General features: G+C 34.0%; 1 protein-coding gene across 1 annotated transcript in view; it reads left to right on the forward strand.

Annotated features, from left to right (window-relative positions):
• LOC145663046 (sialin-like) overlaps nt 1-20,874 on the forward strand; it is a 76,867-nt gene that overhangs the window by 41,092 nt on the left and 14,901 nt on the right. The window contains exons 4-7 of the mRNA XM_081729204.1: nt 4,972-5,199; nt 12,828-12,912; nt 15,048-15,268; nt 18,655-18,801. Coding sequence (XP_081585330.1) covers nt 4,972-5,199; nt 12,828-12,912; nt 15,048-15,268; nt 18,655-18,801 — 681 coding nt within the window. The remainder of the gene's footprint in view (nt 1-4,971; nt 5,200-12,827; nt 12,913-15,047; nt 15,269-18,654; nt 18,802-20,874) is intronic.

A 20,874-nucleotide genomic window follows, 5' to 3' on the forward strand; every position in this document is an offset into this window, starting at 1 on the left:
CTACAGAGCCAGTATGGCTCTATCGAGTTTGTTCTTATTTCACAAATCAATGTTCGATTACAACCTTATATGGTATAAGTCGTTTTTCTAGGGAAAATTCACAAAGAGTAGTTTACTTTTAGGGTAAGTTTTTCACGGACGATTTTCTTTCAAAAAACGACTCAGGCCATTTTGTTCATAATTCATAAACGAATATAATCTGATAATATGGTATGCCATTTAATCTGAAGAAAATTGCAAGGGTTAGTTTACTCTAGAGCAGCGTTTTTCAACCTTTTTGAACTTGCGGCACACTACGGGTGTAACTTGAATTCTCGCCGCACACTCATAGATATTATTTGTAAATATAAAATACCGTGGTATTTTTTTCTGTGAATAATGATCTCTTCACGGAGAAGAAAGTTCGATCACTGGTTTTCCCCCGTGGTTAATCATTATGCTGTACTTTTCATTCTAATTTAAAAATAGAAAACAGTTCAATGAAATATTGGACTCAGGTTTGCAAAACTACGCTTTCTTTTTCGAAAACTGTATCCAACCTTTCACTAAGAAGATAGATCACTAAAGAACAAACGAACAAGCAAATCTCTTTTTACTTTTAAGACACAAATATAGGTAATTTGTATGCATGTTTGCTTTGTCGAAAGTATTGAATGATATTTTAAAATTTCAGGTTAAGAAATAGTCTGCAACAATAAAGGAGCAACAATGGCCATAACAATGATAACAAATACTTCTTTCAACATTAAAATTGTACACGGTATGAAACTTAAAATTGTAGATTCATAGTAGAGGTTCATAGTAATGTGAAATACAATATACATTTTCCCTTATGTCTTGCAATCTGATTGCTATAGAATTAATAATTTTGTTTCGATTTTCCCGCGGCACACCAGTGGCCCATTCACGTCACATCAGTGTGCCGCGGCACACCGGTTGGGAAACGCTGCTCTAGAGGGTGACGTACTTTCTTTCGTACGATTTTCTCGAAAACAAGTTAGACGATTTTGTTGATATTTCATAAATGAATGTTTCAGTATTAACCTTACACTAAGGGTAGGGCCGGCTCTACCATATGTGCAGCACGTGAAATTTGCACGGGGCGCCAAGTTCCGAGGGGCGGCAAAAATCTGTCATAACTGTATTATCTAAAAAATATTTCCTCTTGGAATCAGACTTCATGATGATAGTTAAATTTACTAAGCTGACTTTCTATTTAAATACTACATTCATAAGTCATGTTTATGTTGCATTAGTTTAAGGTTACATGGACAGTTCTAAAGAAAATGGTCAGACAAATTCCAGCTTGCTTGTTGTCAAATACAAGAACTCAGTTCTCGAACAGTAGCGAATACCCGTTCCATTTCATTAGTTATCGCAGTTTGATATGAAAACTAGTGTTGTCTTTGTCACAAACAAGTTCCTTATCATTGAAGGTGGAAACTTTTTTTTTTTTTGTTAATTTTAACAGATGTAGAAGGAAAATCAAGCAATAAAGATAAAAGAGATAGTTGCTCTGGAATTACAAACTGATATACCGGTATTGAGATTGAAGCTTGATATTGAATTCTATAAAAAGGATTACCATCTTTCGTCTGTAGATTGTGTCATTTATTTTTCACTAACATAACAGACTATTACTAAAGAAAGAGAAAAACAGATACAACGCGATTGTATTTGTAGTATTTAAGCCTCTCTGAGTGCGAGTGCACTTTCCCTCTCCTTCATTGTTCGTGATAGGGTAGCATACTGAAAATCGTGGCTTTTAAGATTTGCTCTTTTTGGAGAAAGGATATGGGGTGACAAATGATGTCATTGGACGAGTAGCAAATTGCCTAGGACCGACCCTATATTTTCATTAAATCATTTCTCATTTCTTATGAATAAGTCCACAAGATGCAGTTTAGTATTAGGAGAGAATTAATTTAGGATGATTTTGATTAAATGACTCAGACAATTTTATTATTTCATTATGAGCCCTACAATGTTGCATAAGTGATTTCTTACGAAAATATCCAAAGTGGTTTACTTTTTTTTTTTTTTTTTTTTTTAAAGAAAGCGATTTCCTCAATACGACTCACAATATTATGTTGATACCTCATAAATAAATATTTCTTTAATAGCCCTAATATTTGTTATTTCTCATTAAAAAGACAAAGAGTAGGTACTCTTTGAATGAAGTATTCCAAAAACATCTTTTAATTTTATACGTATTTCATAAATAAGTGTTTCAGTACTAACCTGAGTTGGTTTAAGAATTTGGAGCGAGAGCATGGCCTGTATCTTTTATTTCAGTTCTTTTTACGCTCTTAAAATTATATTATACATTAAAATATCAGTTTTTATTCTAAGTCTATTTCATGAAACTTCTTTTCCTGTTAGTGACTTATCAAAAATCATCAGTTGATTTAGGTATATCCAATAGATTTATGTAGATAAAATTCTCTAATTGCACTTAACTATATTAAATGAAATGAACACGGCCAGCGTTACGTGCCTGTCAGGGTATCAAAATAAGGCAAATTGTAGAACTAAGTGCTACAAGCAATACTATTATATAGTACAAATATGACGTAAATATATTTCGATTCAGTGTGAAAAAATTAGTTCATTTAGGCAAGTTGAAAGAAAACTGCATTTAAAAATTGCGTCTTTGACATTTTGTGAAATCCTAACAAATTTTGGGATAAACGTTTCTAAAAAATCCAGATCTGAACTTATTGATGAAATCCACACTTCATACACGATAGGTTGTACCACTGGCTCATATCCAGGAGGGGAGATGAGGGGGACATGTCCTTCTCAATCTTGAAACTGGGGGGACAGTCCTCCCAATTATCTGATTTGAAATGTTTTTTTTTGGAGGGGGGAGAAATGTGATGATTTGTGTGCGACTGCCTTAAAGGAAAGTGAGATGAAATTATTGTCGCTTGCTGTATAGTATGCAACAGGTTCGCCTCAGAAACCAGATTCATCTACCGTAATATTAGTCTCGTCTCATCCCCTTCCTCCAGAATAAGCCTTAAAACTGCCCGTATCTCAATGTTGAAGACAACTCTTTTCCCCAGATCCTCCACAGCATTGTTTTTCAACTTCATAAATATTTTGTACGTCGCTTAAAAAAAAAAAAAAAAAAAAAAAAAAAATATGGAAACGGTCTTACCCGTCTTCCCCACTGTCGAAGAAATATGTGTGCCGATGGGCTGTATTGTTTAAACGTAACATACAAGGTTCGAATCAACGAAAGGAGGGGGTGACGGGGATTTCTGTCAAAAATTCATTATCTCACGAGCCCTCCATCTTAGGAAACTGAAGTTTAGTATATATAAACTTCTCAGTAAAAATATGTGGACGTGTATCTCACCATTTTTGAAAATCTCCATTTTAAAATAGAAAGGGAACATTTTCTGTAATTTCCTTCTTCACATTGAAATCAACATTGTGTGTTGATTCTGATCTCATCACGCGGAGACGGTTGACCCATTCGAAATGAGTTTTAGAACATAGTATCATACTTACCTTAAGCTGGAATTTTGTCATATCACTTTGATAAAAAAAGGCGTATCCGAATGGGGTAGGGATTTAAAATGTCTGCAAAAAACAAAGTATCTCATTGTTTTTTTTTGTTTTTTTTTAAATCATTACACTTTCATTCAATTGTATATCCTAAAGGTGGTTCAAATATTTTACACAAACCCATTCTCCCCGTGCGAAGAGCGGGCATTTTAGCAATAGTATATACAGAAAAAAAAAAACCTGAATCATGGTGTAGTCCTTTTTAGTTTAAGAGTCTTCATCCCCGCGAAATGAAAATACCGCTAATTTTACAGTAATTATGTGATATCTTCAAATAGATAAAAGGTAATCGAAATGTGGAACAAGAGCGCCCTAGACAATATTATTTTACATGAGAAACCGTTATCACGACTCACTTATCTGCTTCCGATTTCGAGCCATTTTGAAAATCGGCATTTATTTTCGCGTTTCTAAACGGCTGAAAACGGAAAGCCACTAGGTGACTTGTGGTAACGGTACTTCATGCAAAATAATATTGTCTAGGACGCTCTTGTTCCATATTTCAATTATCTTTTATCTACTTGAAGATATCACATAATTACTGTAAAATTAGCGGTATTTTAATTTCGCCGGGATGAAGACTCTTTAGGCTGGACCGGCCCTAGGAAATTTGCAGTGACATCATTTGTCACCCCCTACCCTTTCTCCAGAAAGAACAAATTTTAAAAGCCACGATTTTAAGTATGGTATCCCCTCATGAACAACGAAGGGGAGGAAAAGTGCACTCGCACTCAGAAAGACCTAAACACTACAAATATAAACTCGTTATGTCTGTTTTTTTCTTTAGATAATAATCAATTATGTTTGTGAAAAATAAAGCAAACACACCTGCAGAAGAAGAATAGTAATCCCTTTTTAAAGAATTCAATATCGAGCTTCAATCTCAATATATCAGTTTGCAATTCTAGGGCACCTAGCTCTTTTCTCTTTATTTCTCGATTTTTCTTCTTTATCTGCTAAAATAATTTTAAGAGCTTGTTTCCGCTTGTTTCCACAAAAGCTTGTTTTTGTTCCATGATAAGGAACTTGTTTGCGACAAAGACATGACTAGTATTCATATCAAAACTGCGATAACTAACTAAATGGAACAGGTATTCGCTACTGTTCGAGAATTGAGTTCTTGTATTTTACAACAATTAAGTAATTCATGCTGGGATTCGTTTGACCATTTGCATTAGCACTGTTCATGCAACCTAAACATGCTTTATTAATGTAGTATTAAAATAGAAGGTCAGCTTAGTAAATTTCATTTTCCCTAACATTACTTTTTGTTTTGTGTAACATCTGTATTATTATTATTATTATTATTATTATTATTATTATTATTATTATTATTATTATTATTATTATTATTATTATTTCTATAATTAACTAAAGTTGTCGATTCTTTTTCAGACGTTTGATTGGGACGAGAGGACGCAAGGATTGATCCTAAGTGCCTTCTATTGGACATACTGGGTCAGTGAATTGCCAGGTGGACTTCTGGCCCAAAGATTTGGAGCCAAAAAGATTTTCGGAGGTAGCGTGGTGTGTGCTGCGTTTCTAAATTTGGCTTTCCCGCCAGCGTCCAAACTGAGTTTCTGGGCAGCGATTCTGGTCCGAGCGCTCCAGGGTCTTGTGCTGGTAACAGGTCTCTTTCCTTATTTCTTTCACTACTGAAAAAAAAAAATCTGGTATCGTATTTTATAATTATGCTTACAGTATATCACACTTTTCAACTTATCAATTTTACAAGAGACTTAGTTTTCTTTAAAGACAAATAGAAGCAATTCGGGGCCTATATTTTAAAGTTATGTATTTAATAATCCTCCCTCTCGAAAGCATTTGATTCCTTCCCATGCCTTACATCGCAATTATATTGATTAACTCCTGTAGCTGACTCCCTACGTAATAAAGCCATGTATACAATAAAAATGGTTGTGTTAATTTAATACAGAGGCTTTGTGTTGCCTGAGTTGTGTCAAATTTTGACGCAAACCTTGTGCTACTTAACTCCATTTACTATGGATTTTTTTAAAAATAGTAAACATTAAATTAACTACCTGTCATGATGGAGAGTCCTTTTAATAACACGCCTTTGGTGTTGTTTTATATACAATTGCCATGTGATGTCGATATCCGCCATTTTGAAATCCATTTCTCGCCATTTTTTTCCGCCAGAGCACAATGAACATGGCTCTGAGACAAGGCTCTGAGACAATAGTTTACAGAAATGCAGTCTTTACCTTAAATCACAAAGAACCCACTGATTGGGGTGAACTCTCAAGGAATCCATTAGTTAGGATGAAATCAGGGTGAAATATAAGAATCCATGATTAGGATGAAATATAGGGTCTGGGTCTAAAAGAAACCCTCATTAGGGTGGAATTAAAAAAAAAAAAAAACTGATTAGAGTGACATTCCTTTTGAACTAAAGTAGAAACCTTTTGAGTGTATGTAATATAAATTATTTTGAATTTAAACATTTGTATCTCCTAATTTTAAGTCACACAAAAGTAAAATGATAAACATTGTTTTTATTTATTTAGAATATTTCATTTCCTTTGTAAATATCCTTATTTCTTTATTTATTTAGAATATTTCTTTCCTTTGTAAATACCCTTATTTCTTTAAAAGAGGAAGAAAAATATACTAACAATAGGTTCGTTTGTCATTTGCTGCGAAGTTTCCTTTTTAACATTTAAAAATAAATTACGTTGTTGTAATTGGAATAAGTGCTGTAATTACTGTAATTGCGGTTATTGAAGACGAGAACAATGTAACTTTAATTTATTTTCTTGTTTTGAAATGTATTTGAAATGCGTCAACAGAAACCTTGTTAGCTTGTCAGTGTAAATAATAAAATTCATTTTTGCTCTAATTGCACTCACACCTTGGGTTCAGCAAACAGAATCGATGTTGGATTCTTATCGTGTTTTCCCACAATTTAAGTGTAAAGGTAAACAACTCGTACCTCATGCACTTTCTTTTGTCAGCTCTTGGCTTCAGAATATCAAAAAAACATTCTAATGACTGACACTTTGTTCACACACGCATCATTATATAAGCTACTAGTTAGTTTAACCACGTGGAAAAATGTCTTTGATTGATTTTCTGTCTAGCGAGTTGTTATTATAACTGTACACTGCATTTACAGAATACGCAATCAATTATCTTATGATTTACTTTGTTAGCCGTTCACGCTGGTCTAGTGGCAAACACGTGGGTCCGCGGTGGCTCAGTGGTAGAATGCTCATTTCTGGTGCGTAGTGTCCCTAGTTTGATTCCAGCTTCCTCTAAGTGGGCTTTGTGGTGGACAAACACCGTATACGTGTGTTTTCTCAGTGCAGAGATGGACATTTTTGCTAACCTCTACTCACACTCATCCTCAATTAATTCCCTCAAGGTTAACACTCTCCTCACTCTAACTCAAATTCACTCTCAATCGACTCCCTCAATTCACCCTCGCACTCAAACACTTTTGATACCCTCACCAATGGCGACCATCAGCCACACTCACTCTCAATCGACTCCCTCACTCACCTTCACACTCATCAATCAAAATGAGGGGAGTTAGGGTGAGGGTGGCCCTGTTGAGGGCAAAAATGAGTGAGGGTGCTCGTCTCAGGACTCTCTTGTTTTTCCTCAGTACCTTCCTTTTACCTTAACATCCATCTCATGAACAATGCCATATATATCATAGTGGGTAGCATGCGATGGATGTGGATCCGGTGAGAGACCCTTGAAACTTAAGTCATTACAGTAGTTGGAATTTTACTTTAAACTGTAATAGGGATGCTAAACTTTAGTAAAACATTCTAGTAAACACCCTAATTACTTTCGTATGCCTCAGATTAACATTTTATAATAGGATTGTATTTTTGTTTTAAATTGTATTTAGAGTTTTTTTTTTTATGTAGGAAGGATTCAAAATTTGCCTTAAGTTTAAACCTCAAATTTGGTTGCTAATGACTTAGGAAACCAAAGGTCTTCATAATCTAATAGTCCCTATGTCACTCATTTCGGTGATTTCTACTCTTATAACAATAAGTTCTGTATAGTTGCAGCTAGAGTTTTCCATTTAAATGGCTCGTTTAAGAATTTTGGAACAGCTGTATATTTATACTTGTAACTTTTAAACCCGAGATCAGTCGCACCTTATGGAGTAACGCAATCGGTCGCGTGTATAGATTTTTTCTAACGCATAATTTTATCTTTACTATACTAAGATACTAATTCTGGGCACGCACGTTCTCAGTTTTTCTGAAGTGTTGCGGTGGCTCAGTGGTAGAGCGTTCACATCCGGTGGTTGGAGTCCCTGGTTCGATCCCAGCTCGCGCAGTGTGGACTTTGTGGTGGACAAACACCGTGCTCATGGGTTTTCTCGGGGTTTTTCCGTTTCCTCCCACTTTCTTCATTCCACCATTTCATTTATTTCTCATAATCACCGTCTCCTTTAGCCTAACCGGCATAAGCGTGGGACGTAAAACTCAAGGATTTCATTTCATAACGAATTTTTGTTCAAACAACAAGTTTCATTTCTCTAACGTTCCAGGATTCCGAGATATAAAACTCTTTTGTCCCCGCCCCTTTTCTTCCCTTCTAAGACATACATAAAAAACGCTTAAGTACATACCTAATTATTTCAAATGTAAAGTCCAAATACCAAATTCTATGCTCCTAACCTTCAGAGGTTCCCAGATATCGACATGTTATTATAATAATTACAATCCCCACCCTCTTTCCTTTCCATCTCTTTTTTTTTTCCTTTTTACTAAAACGTCAAAAAACACTGAAACACATGTCAAATTATTTTCAATGAGAAATGCAAATAATAATACCAAATTTCAAGTCTCTAACCTTAAAGGATTGAACGTATTAATACAATAATTGTAATTCCCACTTAATTTTCTTCTCGCCCTTTTTCTTCCCTTCTGGGCCACATATCAAAAAAACGTTGATATACGTATCTAATTATTTTAAATGAGAAGTCCAAATACCAAATTCCATGTTTCTAACCCTTTAAGTTTCCGAGATATAGGCATATTATTATACTAATTGCAATAATTGCAATTACCACCCCTTCTTTTACTTTCTACATCTTCCCTGCCCCTTCTAATTTAAATATTAAAAAAACACTTAAACAAGTATCAAATTATTTTCAATGAGAAACCCAAATACCAAATTTGAATTATCTAACGTCAAGAATCATCAATATTTTCCACCTCATTTTCCCCCTTCCTCGTCGAATTTCCCAAAGTCCTTCCTTAGTGGTATCCTACGTCACAAAGCCTATAAACTGTCCAAATTTCAAGTTTGTAGCGTAAGCGATTTGGCCTGTACGGTGATCTGTCACTCACTCACTCAGTCACTCAGGACTTTGCCCTTTTTATATAGAGAGATTTAAGATTTTATGGGAGAGCCATGAATTTTGTTCTAAGGCCGCCAGTGTCTTAGAAATATAATAGCTTTGCTATAAACTTTAAGCAATCAACTGACTGATCTGCGTCTATATGTATTATGTAAAATACCGCTTATGATATTTATTTTGCTCGTAATAAAAAAAAAAATAGAAATGATGACGAAAATTCAAAGACATCCATGATTTTAGCGTAATGCTGCAGGAGTTCAGATCATTGGATTAATCATAAGAGCCTACTGTATAAAATAGACTACATTAATTTCCAATGTGGCACAAAGAAAATATCCAGCATTACTATGCAGTTTTTGAGCGTTATAACTCATTCTGAAAATATTATCATAGGTCTCACAAACAATCGAATTTTAATTCTAACTCGATTAATATATAACAAAAGTCAGATCTATACAACTACTGACTTGAGATGAAAGTGGCATACTTGTAGTACGTTTAAAGATATACTCAAGACTAAATGATGGGGTGTGCGCAACAGTGGTCTAACCCCGAAAAATGTGAAAATGAGATTTTGATGTAATCTTTTGTCATTTAAATTGAATTGTCTTCCCACTGAGTTAGATAAAATTCACCTAGTAAATTTTATACATATGGATATTTTAGTTCTGGGTCTCAATCTAAGGCCTAAAATATTCAAAACAGGAGTCCGAATCTGAACTTCGAAATTTCGGGTGTGGATCCAGGAACCGGATATCCGGATCCGGATCCAATATCCGAAACTTCGGATCCGGATCCAAGATCCGAAATTCCGGATCCGGATCCAAGATCCAAAACTTCAGATCCGGATCCAAGATCCGAAATTCCGGATTCGGATCCAAGATCCGAAATTCCGGATCCGGATCCAAGATCCGAAATTCCGGATCCAGATCCGTCTGACCATCCCTAGAATAAACCGAGATGTTAAACTTCTTTTGCAGGTCTTTAAGGTCTCTCGCTAAGTACCATTATTATTATTTATTATTTTAATGAAGAACAAGACAATGAGGAAAATACAAGAAAAATGTAGAAAGCCAGATAGTATACAAAATAACAAATAAACTAGTGGCTCTCTTTCTGTTTACCTAAGTATTTATCTATATCGGTCATATTTAATACTTCAGTGATATATGATATTATGCTGTTAGTGTTTCGATCTCGTAGCCGTCTAGTTTTATCATCAATTATACGTTGTCAGTTTAATTATATATTATAGTACAAGTATTTGATTGCTACAAAACGGAACACATACAAAATGTTGCTATCAATTATAAGTGACAATGTTAAGATAAGATAAAATATGGTTTGTTTGGAAAATTGTTGTTGTAATATGAATGTATTTTTATCTGACTGATAAACATTCAACTTTATCGCTTATCAATCGAAAATATGAATTATATTTGCGCTCAGTTTATGTTTTTCAATAATAAACAAAACACTTTATTTGTTTATCTGGATGTTGTCCTGGTTACAAAAAGAATGCAGTGCTCTTTTAGTTCACTAACCTCTGGGTTCGTGAACAATTCGTGAACAACTTTTATGAATAATTTCCCCCTCGGCTTAAGAACAATATTTCGAGATACAAGCACACACACACATACACGCCTGTATTCACAATTCCACGTTTCAAGGAGTGCTTTTGCATATTTGCTGTGAACATTATTTGTCCGAGTTCTGTGAAATGAAATGAAATTTTGAGTTTTACGTCCCACGGTTATGCCGGTTAGGCTAAAGGAGACGGTGATAATGAGTAATGAATGAAATGGTGGAATGAAGAAAGTGGGAGGAAACGGGAGAACCCCGAGAAAACCCACGCACACGGTGTTTGTCCACCACAAAGTTCACTTGGCGGGAGCAGGGTTTGAACCCGAGACCCCTAGCACCAGAGGTGAACGCTCTACCACTGAGCCACCGCGGCCCCTAGTCCGAGTTCTGTGTACTTAAGTACAAAATCTATGAAAATACAATGGTATTTTCATTCTTTATTTTTCACACAGAAAAACACTTAAAAATGTAAAACACATGCAGTGCCATGTTTCTGTGGCTAGAACACATTAATTGACGGCAAAAGTAATTTCGGTTTACGAACATCGTTACGGAACGGATTAAGTTTCGTAACATGTGGGTCTACTGTGTTTCTTAATTGTACCATACAGCTACTTATTTGAGTGATTTATAATTCTCAATTCTGTGTATATCGTTATTATACAAACTTACCACATGTAGTAACTTAATGGTTGTAATACCTACTTTATCGTTAGATTTTAGCCCATTGATTTATACGAAGAATTATGTTTCTGTTTTCTTTTAAATGAATTGGTTCACTCATTTCTTCTTCGATTTTAATTAAATGCCCATTGTTTTTCTTTTTTCTTTAAATGAATTTGCAATATACCGGGTGCGTCATAAGAAATGTATACATACTTCGAACTGTCAATGAAAATTTAATTTCTAGGCTATAAGGTTAAATTTCTGGGAAAAGTAAGGTAGCAATCCAATTTTAAAAAAATAAGTATACTTTCTGGCCAAACTGGATGTTCCCAAGGATGGTTAAAGTAAATGTTCAAAATCGTGACCTTCAGCATCGATACATTTCTGACTACTAGTCACGACTGCTTCGGTACTTGGCACCAAAGTATCCGATCGTTGCATACCGTTGGAATCTCATTCCAAAATGTGTCCAGGTTACGTGGTTTACTACGGTACACCTAATCCAGGCTCGGACTGGCCAGGGCAGGAGGTCAGGTATCTCTGCCGAGGCCCTCTCTAAATATATATTGTAGTTTGTTCCGTTCCCAGAGTTCAGTAGCCCCCAGCATTGAATGTAGTCTTCGGGTACCATTATTGGAATGAAACTAACAGTATTATAAAGTGCTGTTTAGGGCTCTTTGTTTGTGGCCTAGTAAGAATATATTTCGACAATGTGAAGAATCGGGCTCCAGCATCATTTCCAAATGTATATTGGGACCCCATTAATGCCGAAATGAGACTGACTTTTATGAGGTTCTGCTCTCTGTTAGTCGATTGACGAGTTATGGCAACACCATAAAGAAACAGAACGGGTCTCCATCCTGGGGCCCCATTACCTCGCGTAAATGAAGCTGGCAGCTTTATGAAGAAAAACCACTCCCATGGCAATGGTTTTACAATACTCTGTTAAATTTGCACCAACACTACTACTACTACTACTACTACTACTACTACTAATAATAATAATAATAATAATAATAAGGGAAGAAGGGGCCCTCCAAGTTAGGCTCCTGCTGGGGCCCTATACCCCCCAGTCCGAGACTGACCTAATCTTGTATTGTGCCCCATGAAAAAAATCGAGCGGCGTAAGATCTGGAGGGCGTGCAAGAAACTCGATTGGTCCCCTACGTCCTATCCGCTGGCTTGGTACATTTTCTTCCTGGTATGCTCGCATATCCCTATCTTGTTCGTAATAAAAGTTTTCATTAACGTACATTGCACAAATGGCAGAGCGAATGAAATCAGCAAGCATTGTTAGATATATTTAGGTAATGGTACCTTCAAATAAAAGTTATGGCTCATTTCCTCCCAAAATACCTGCAAATATTTCATTGTAAACATTTTCATGACAGAATAGCTTCACAGCTTAGTCTAAAATTTTGTGAATAAGTCAAAAAATAATTATAATGTCGGAATTTCTCCAGAGCGAGATTGATAACACTGCTTAACTGTCGGTTAATATTACAATGGTGCGAACGTGGGTCGATCCATGACTGGTATATTAAAACATTTCCATAGTTAATTTTTGTGCTTACAGCTAAAATGAATGATTGAATATTGGTATATATGTGAACATTGCTTTGATTCATTAATAATATTTTTTTTGTTGCAGGGAGTGACATGGCCAGCTATGCACTGTCTTTCTGGGCGATGGATTCCAGCTACGGAACGTAGCAAATTCATGGCTTCTTATCATGGTATGTAGCCACTAACTACACTCTCGTACATATGGCAAAAGTAGGATATAAGAAAATATCGAAAAGTAACATGTAGAATATTCTTTTCGTTAGTTTGTTTGGCTGTTGAAGTTTAGCGTCCTAGTAATGCGTGTAAATTTGTAATGCTCTTTCCCGGATCCCCGTAAACTAAATGCACATAGGCTAGCCGTTAGTTCAGCGAGTATGGCAATATTCTTTTTTGTGTACGTGTCAGAAGTTTCATAGTTACCCAAACCTAATCGCATTCACAATGACATTTCATATCTTACGTTTTCGCCAAGACATATCTCCCAGCGTGACTCTAGTTTAAGTATAGCATGCCCTTAGAAGTTCTTTTCTGAGAGTAATCACCTCCGGACGATAGGCGAACCGAATGATTGAACACGCATGAATCCCTTCAGAAGTCCAAAGAGATAAAAATCTGAATAAGCCCGATTCTAGCTATATGGTAGTTCCTGAAATACCTCCCAATTTAATTGAGCAATTCTGACATAAATATGCTGTGTAGGAAGGATGGCGAACGCTATCGTAAAGCACTCTGACATTTGAGTAGAGTTTGTTAAAGCGCTTTTAACGAACGCGCAAGTGTTAGTTAAACGTTTTTAACGAACGAATGTTAGTTTAGATACGCAAGTATAATCACAATGACCATAAGTGGACGAAACTTGACTAGGAGAACTCCTCGCACGACCCAAAACACTGTCAGTATGATCTTTTAAACGGATTGGTAAATTCTGATTCTTTCGGGAAAGGAGGAGTCAGAATGTTTTCATATTATACTGGACTGCTTTGTTTCAGAGTGCAAAGGAACATCTGGACTCACTGCCCCTTACTATATCTTCCAGAAAGCCATGCATTTCCAAATTGTCCATCATTCTTTGATCCTTTTGTCCGTCTGTTAGGTTAATGGGCTCCAATCAACACCAAGTTTTCCAAAGTCCAATTTGTTGTGCACGTACGAAGTATGGAGTTTCCACGCGCAATGTATTTGTCGGTCATTTCGAATAAACTTCTCATTAGTTTTGTCTTGCAAAATGCACTAAGTCAAATACATGTGTTGCATTATAATAAAATTTAAATAACCTGAATTGTATGAGTCTCCGTTGATATTCCTGATGAATACCGAATAATAAGATGTTAAAAGTTTCATCTAAGCTTATACAAATTAATTTCTCTGATGAAAGTTAAAGGAATTTACAAAACATCTTCATTGAAAAGCTTTTTTTTTATTCGTATTATAAATGTTAATTTCTTTTCATAAATTCAGAACTGATTTTTTAAAAAAGTAATTATCTAATTTGTATTGCTTACTATTGTTCGATATACACAGGGTGTCCAATAAATTTGGAAACAAGGAAAATGAGCGTTTACACATGGTTCTAAATATGTTGGCCCTTCTGTTGCAAGCACTACAGGAAAGTCATTACCCACTCCCAGAGAATACGTCGAATTGTCTCTAGTGTGATTTATGAACATCCTTCAACGATATGCTCCTATAGATCCACAAGGGATTGTATCTTCTTAGCGTACACTAATGACAAATGGTTGCAGAGTTAAAAGTTCAAAAGTGTCAAGTTTTGGCTTCGTACTAGCACTCTACCGTAGATACTTTATCCAGCATAGAATTACCTGGATTACATTCCTCCTGGTTCAAACTAATAGTACCTGCAATGAAAAAAATAACATGATTTCTCAGTTTCCAGACTTATAGGACATCTGTACTATATAATAGATTCCATTATTGTAGTTAAAAATTGTTACATAAATTTATTGATATTATTTATTTTATTTATTTATTTAGAATTAGAGAAACTTTTAATTAGTATGTATAAGATACTGCCAAGCAAAGCACTATTACTGTTGTAATATTTTAGAACAACCTTAATTATATATAATACGATATTATATAGCTGCTAGATATGTTATACTAGTACGCTGTATTTTTTTAATTTCTAAATTCAAAATAGTTAAGGTATTGCATATGTATTAATACAAGCTGTTCTCTGGAAAAGCCTAAACTGGTGAAGTAATAATAAACACTCAGATTTCCCATGTTTAGTAGAATAAACAAAATCTGGAAGAAAATTATTAGTTTGACTTATACATACTTACAGGTTCAGCGATAGGAACCGCAATAACATACCCAGTTTGTGGCTTAATAATTGCCTGCATGGGATGGGAGGCTGTATTCTACATCACAGGTTGCTTGAACCTTATATGGTGTGCATTTTGGTGGCTTTTAGTGTTCGATTCACCGGAGCAACATCCTCGTATTTCTACAAAAGAAAGGAAATATTTAGATAAATCATCCCTTGGGACTACAGATAAAACTAAAGTAAGAATTTTCTTATAATTCTTTTGTGTCATCGTCTGCATCTAGAAGTACATACCGCCCTAATAGTCTGATAGAAACTCTGAAACATAATAGTTGCATAAGTTAAAATAAAGATACTACTGTAATCTGAAAAAGAGTGCTTAGAAAACAATATAATGTCAGTAGTGTTTCTGAGAAGTCTTCTATCATTGAAAAGATATGTATGGAAGTCAATAATAATGTCATATGATTTTGTGATGTGTTGTAACTATTCAATAACGAAAAATATCTGACAATATTGATAATTATAATCTTAGAGTATTAAAGAAAAGAAAGTACAGGGCAATTCAAAATGATGGATCCGATTTCAGAATTTTATTATGTGAAATCTAATAATCAAATGCTATTTTGAGATCTTAACTTTCAAAGTTTAGTTTCCGTGCAGTATTTCCACTTTCTACCGCTAGGAGTCAGCAGCGAGCAGTTAAAGAAAATGGCGTTGACTGGAGAGCAGAGACCTTTCTGTGTGCTTGATTATCATGTAAACAAGTCTGTGAGTAGTGTGTAACAGCATTTCCGTACCAAATATGGAAGAGACCCACCTTCGGGAAAGGTCATTCGTAAGTGTTATAAACATTACAGAGATTCGGGTTGTATCTGTAAACGAAAATCGAATGGCCGTCCTTCGACTGGAGAACAAGTTCGAAAAATAGACTATTGTCAGTGCTCATATTAAATATTTGTAATATGTTTGAAGGAAACTTCTACAGTTTACCTTATGTCCCACAATAACATATATTTGTTAGATTTCACAGAATAAATTTCTGAGATTGGGTCCATTATTTTGACTTGCTCTGTGTTATAATATAAATAACAAAATGAATATTCTTAATTTTCCTTTTCTTATTTTCCAAATACTGTATATTGTAAAGGTTATACAGCATTGCTCAATAGGGCTATAGGACGGTGTGTCACATATTCACATAGGGTGTGTCGCGAAATTTTAGTTTAAAAATCGTAAAGCATTTGATATAATAAGATACATTTTTTTTGGAACAGATTGTATCAGTCAACGCCTCCAGCGGCACAAACAATGCACTACTTTATAGTAACTTTTAATTTTATACCATTGTAATTTATATTATTATTATTATTATTATTATTATTATTATTATTATTATTATTATTATTATTAATAATAATAATAATAATAATAATAATAATAAACAAGGGTATCACGATGTCGTATTGGTTCAGTAAAGTGTGTCATCAATAAAAAAGGTTGGTTACCACTGCTATAGCCTAACAAAAGATCCAAAGAGTTCTTGATTCATAACTGTCCGTAATACTGATTACAAATTATAGTAGAAATTATTTGAATCACTGAATTATTTAACTTTAATGCCTCTTTTCAGCACACAGACTTTTAAAATGAGATCAGAACCACTACTTAGGTTTGTATTCGACCGAAAATTAAAAATTATTTGGTATGTAACTTTAATATTGATAAATGTATCAAATTAAAATAATATTAAATTATTTCGTATGCAACTTTAATATTGATAAATCATATCTGATTAAAATAATATTAAATTATTTTGTATGTAACTTTAATATTGATAAATCATATCTAATTAAAATAATATTAAATTATTTCGTATGTAACTTTAATATTAATAAATCATATCTAATGAAAAATAATATTAAATTATTTCGTATGTAACTTTAATATTAATAAATCATATCTAATGAAAAATAATATTAAATTATTTCGTATGTAACTTTAATAGTGATAAATCATATCTAATTAAAATAATATTAAATTTGTAAAGCAAGCAAATCTATTTTGATAAAGTAAGAAACATTTAACTATACATACTTGAGGAAGACATAGATAAAACAAGTTCATTAAATTTCAGGTTCATTTCAAGGAAAAGAGAAAAAAATATTCCCCATATATATCAATGAGTTAAAAAAGAAGATGGCGCAGGTACTCATCATCCTTAACGTATGAACATCATGTTGTAGCGACACACCACTAATAATTATTATCAATCAATATTTAAATTAATACTCAATATTTAGATCTGGTTCGTTCATAAAATAATCATTTTATTTTTCTTTTCTGTTAACTTGGCCCAATAATTTGATTAAGAAAGAAGATTGAAAAGCATATTTGTTACGTTCAAAATTCAAACACTGTGTACAATATTTTGATGTGTTATATCTGTTTGTGTGTGTTGTGTGCTGACTGCAACCCTGTGTTAAAAAAAAAAAGTAATCTTCTTACTATCACTTGCGTAGACAAAATTTACATTTTACAAGTTTTCTTAAATTTTTGGAAAACTATTTGGTTCACCAAGAGCAACTTTTTTTTTTTTTTTTTTGTCGCCTGATTTCAGCGAAAATAATTGCATAAAATATCTACAATTTTAATATGAATATAGGGTGATACTGAGTATTGTTGAGCGGTATAAGAATTCGATGGTGATTCGAATGGAGAAGAAGCACTCAGTCGTCGATAACTCTGAGAACTAACTACCTTGTACTAGAGCATGTCTTGCTGCTCTAAGGAGTCTAACATTAGTTCAAGTTGTAGGAATAGGTTTCACGTTTACTAGTGGAAAATAAACTCTCTTGTCCACCAAGTACTTAATAGTGCAAAAAATGAAACCAAGGACCTCCAGCCTTCTAACCAAACAACCAAAGGAAGAACGTTACCAACTAGAAATCGTAAGTCAGTGAGATGTCTGTACGCTTTCAATCACACACATCCATTTTCATACAGAACAATATTTAATGCTCATTAAGACAGAAGCTTGTTTTTCTAAAATTAAGACCCTGTTTCATTTTTGTATTTACCAACAAGCGTTCAAATAAGTTATACCTCTCGGAATGTGTAGTAAAGTAACCCCCAAATGTATCTTTATTCTATAAAATGAGAAGTATCAGGTTCGAGTCCCTATTAAACGTAGAGAACTCCCGCGATACGGCATTATACTAAAATATGTTAAAATGCACATTCATTAACAGTTTATCATTCCTGATTTTATTAAATATACATGTAGGACATATTATGTCTTTTCAAACACGTATTAATTGGTTCGAAGTGTTTAAATTAAATATTTAATGTAGTTTATATTCAGCCAGAAAACTAGTTTACATGTCTATTACTTTCTTGTCTTGTTTGTTTACCATTTTTTTTAAAAAAACTCTAACCTTAAAACACTTCAACAACAGTAATATTGATTGTAAGACGAGACCTGTATGTTAGCTTATCTTGAGTAGTATTAGAATTATACAAATAAAATTATAGTTATTTCTGTACAATGTGTATAATTGAATATCTACCGCACTGTTTAATACGATTTTGTGTTTTATATTTCGTCATCTGTTGTTAATTTCAGTTAAACACTCCTTGGCTATCTATTCTCCGTTCAGTTCCCTTTTGGGCTGTACTGATGGCTTCCCTTGGTCTTATGTGGGGAACGTTAACTCTCACTATGCAGTTACCAGCTTACTTTAACAATATACACGGGCTAAACATTAAAATGGTAAGGATTCAACACAATGATACCAAATGTGTAACCGAATTTTCGTGAGTATATTTTTATTTAAGTACCTTTGAATTCAGTAACTTTATTTGCCAATTTAGCATATGCACCATACTCTGTCTATTTTTTCTTAAAGTGTGATTTGCTTTGTATTATTTAATTTTACTTACTAATTATGTTTAATTATTGAAGTTAACCAAAAGGTAAGTTTTTATTTGCTGTTAATAGGAATATTATAAACCTCGTATACGTATATTGATATTAATATTTGATGTAACACTGCACACTGTTGTTAAACTTATTTTCCTCTATTATTAAGTTATTTGTCATAGCAGTATTGGTGGAGCTGAAGAGGGAGCCAGCTACTCGAACACTTGCTTTCCCAATGCCCTCCCTTCTCGGTAGTAGCAATGCTACTTCTAACTAAAGTATTAACAAGTGAGTTTCGTTTCCCAGTGTAAAACTAAACCAAACTTTCAAACTATGGGAATTTAATACTCAAGCTTGAAATAATACATCTGTAACTACTGGTTGCAATATAAGAATAAGATGAAAGATAGAACCTGTTACTCGGGCACTGAATCCGTATCAAAATCTCATTACTTGCTATGCCTTACTGATTTTGTTCTATGGCGATACGGATTGAAACCGGAAACCATTAATTTGAACCTATTCCGGATGGAATACAGAGATAGTAAGGAGACAACCTACTTTTGGGAAATTCGATAGATTGCAAAAACGTACATCTCCATATTTCATACCATTTTTTCTACGAAAATCAGCATTGAAATGGGAAATAGTGGTAAATTTCAACAACTTCTGGTTTTGATATAGCGTTGTGGGTTGTGATGGTATGTTTTCTTCATACTCTGATCGATTGCAGATAATTACTTGTCGCTATATATATTACCATTGTTGTTCTATGACGATAATTGCTGATACTAGAAATTGTAAATTTCAACCACTTCCTGTTTGAATAGAGAGTTAATGAGGATGACGAAACCCATTCTTGGGACACTGAATCGATTGCAAAAACCTGCATCTCGATATCTCGTACCGTTTTTCCCCTGTGGAAATCAGTATTGAAACCGGAAGTAGTAGTAAATTTCTACCACTTCTGGTTTTGGTAGAATATTCGACATTGTCATGGTACGTTGCTTTGAGATACTGAATCGTTTGTAAACAACAGCTTCTCGCTATCTTTTACCATTTTTGTTTTATAGTGTAAACTTTGAAACAGAAAATGATTAATTTGAACTCCTACCGGTTTCAATATAAGGTTAATAAAGAAGATATGGAACCTATTCTTGGGACGCTGAGTCGATGGCAAAAAACCGCATCTCGATATCTTACTATTTTTGCTCTGTGAAAATCAGTATTGAAGCGGAACTAATATTAAATTTGAAGTGGAATTATATCAGATGAGAAGAAATCTAAACAATGATAGAAATTGGCACATTATTGCAAATTATTGACAACATTTGCTTTTTCAGTCTCCAAATCGATTTAAATTGAGAAAATAATTTCATAAGCACATATCTTCTCAAAAATTATAAAGAAGTGGCATTTTTAAACTTTAGAAAAAAATACATATTGATAATGCTTACAGCCAGAAAAATGCGCTGCGTTTATGCGATTAATTTAATGAAGAAGCGACCATTTTTTAGAAAGGAAAATGTAGGGAGAGTGATGTAATGATGAATCACTAGTTCTTTGTATTCTCTTCAATTACGCACATCATAGACAACCGATTATTCCTCTTATCATCATATACAGTACGTTTGCGCTTTATTAAGTAGTTGTACTTATCGTCATACCACTCATCTATTAGTGATATATTCAAACATGGCACAAAGTTCACATTGTATTTCAGTCTTTTTTAAACGTTCTTTGCATCGCGAAAGCACCTACATACCACATTTTACATGTAGAGAAATTCTCAATTTTCTCAAACATTACGAACACACAGTACGATGCTCAAATTCTGTTCGAACATTTGCAAATGAGTCTCGTGCTTATTGTACAATCAACAAATTCGGCCACACCTACAATATTGAAGGACAGTCACAATGT

The sequence above is a fragment of the Thermobia domestica genome, chromosome 10 (genome assembly GCF_964235325.1).
Source record: "Thermobia domestica chromosome 10, izTheDome1.hap1.1, whole genome shotgun sequence".
Classification (NCBI taxonomy): domain Eukaryota; kingdom Metazoa; phylum Arthropoda; class Insecta; order Zygentoma; family Lepismatidae; genus Thermobia; species Thermobia domestica.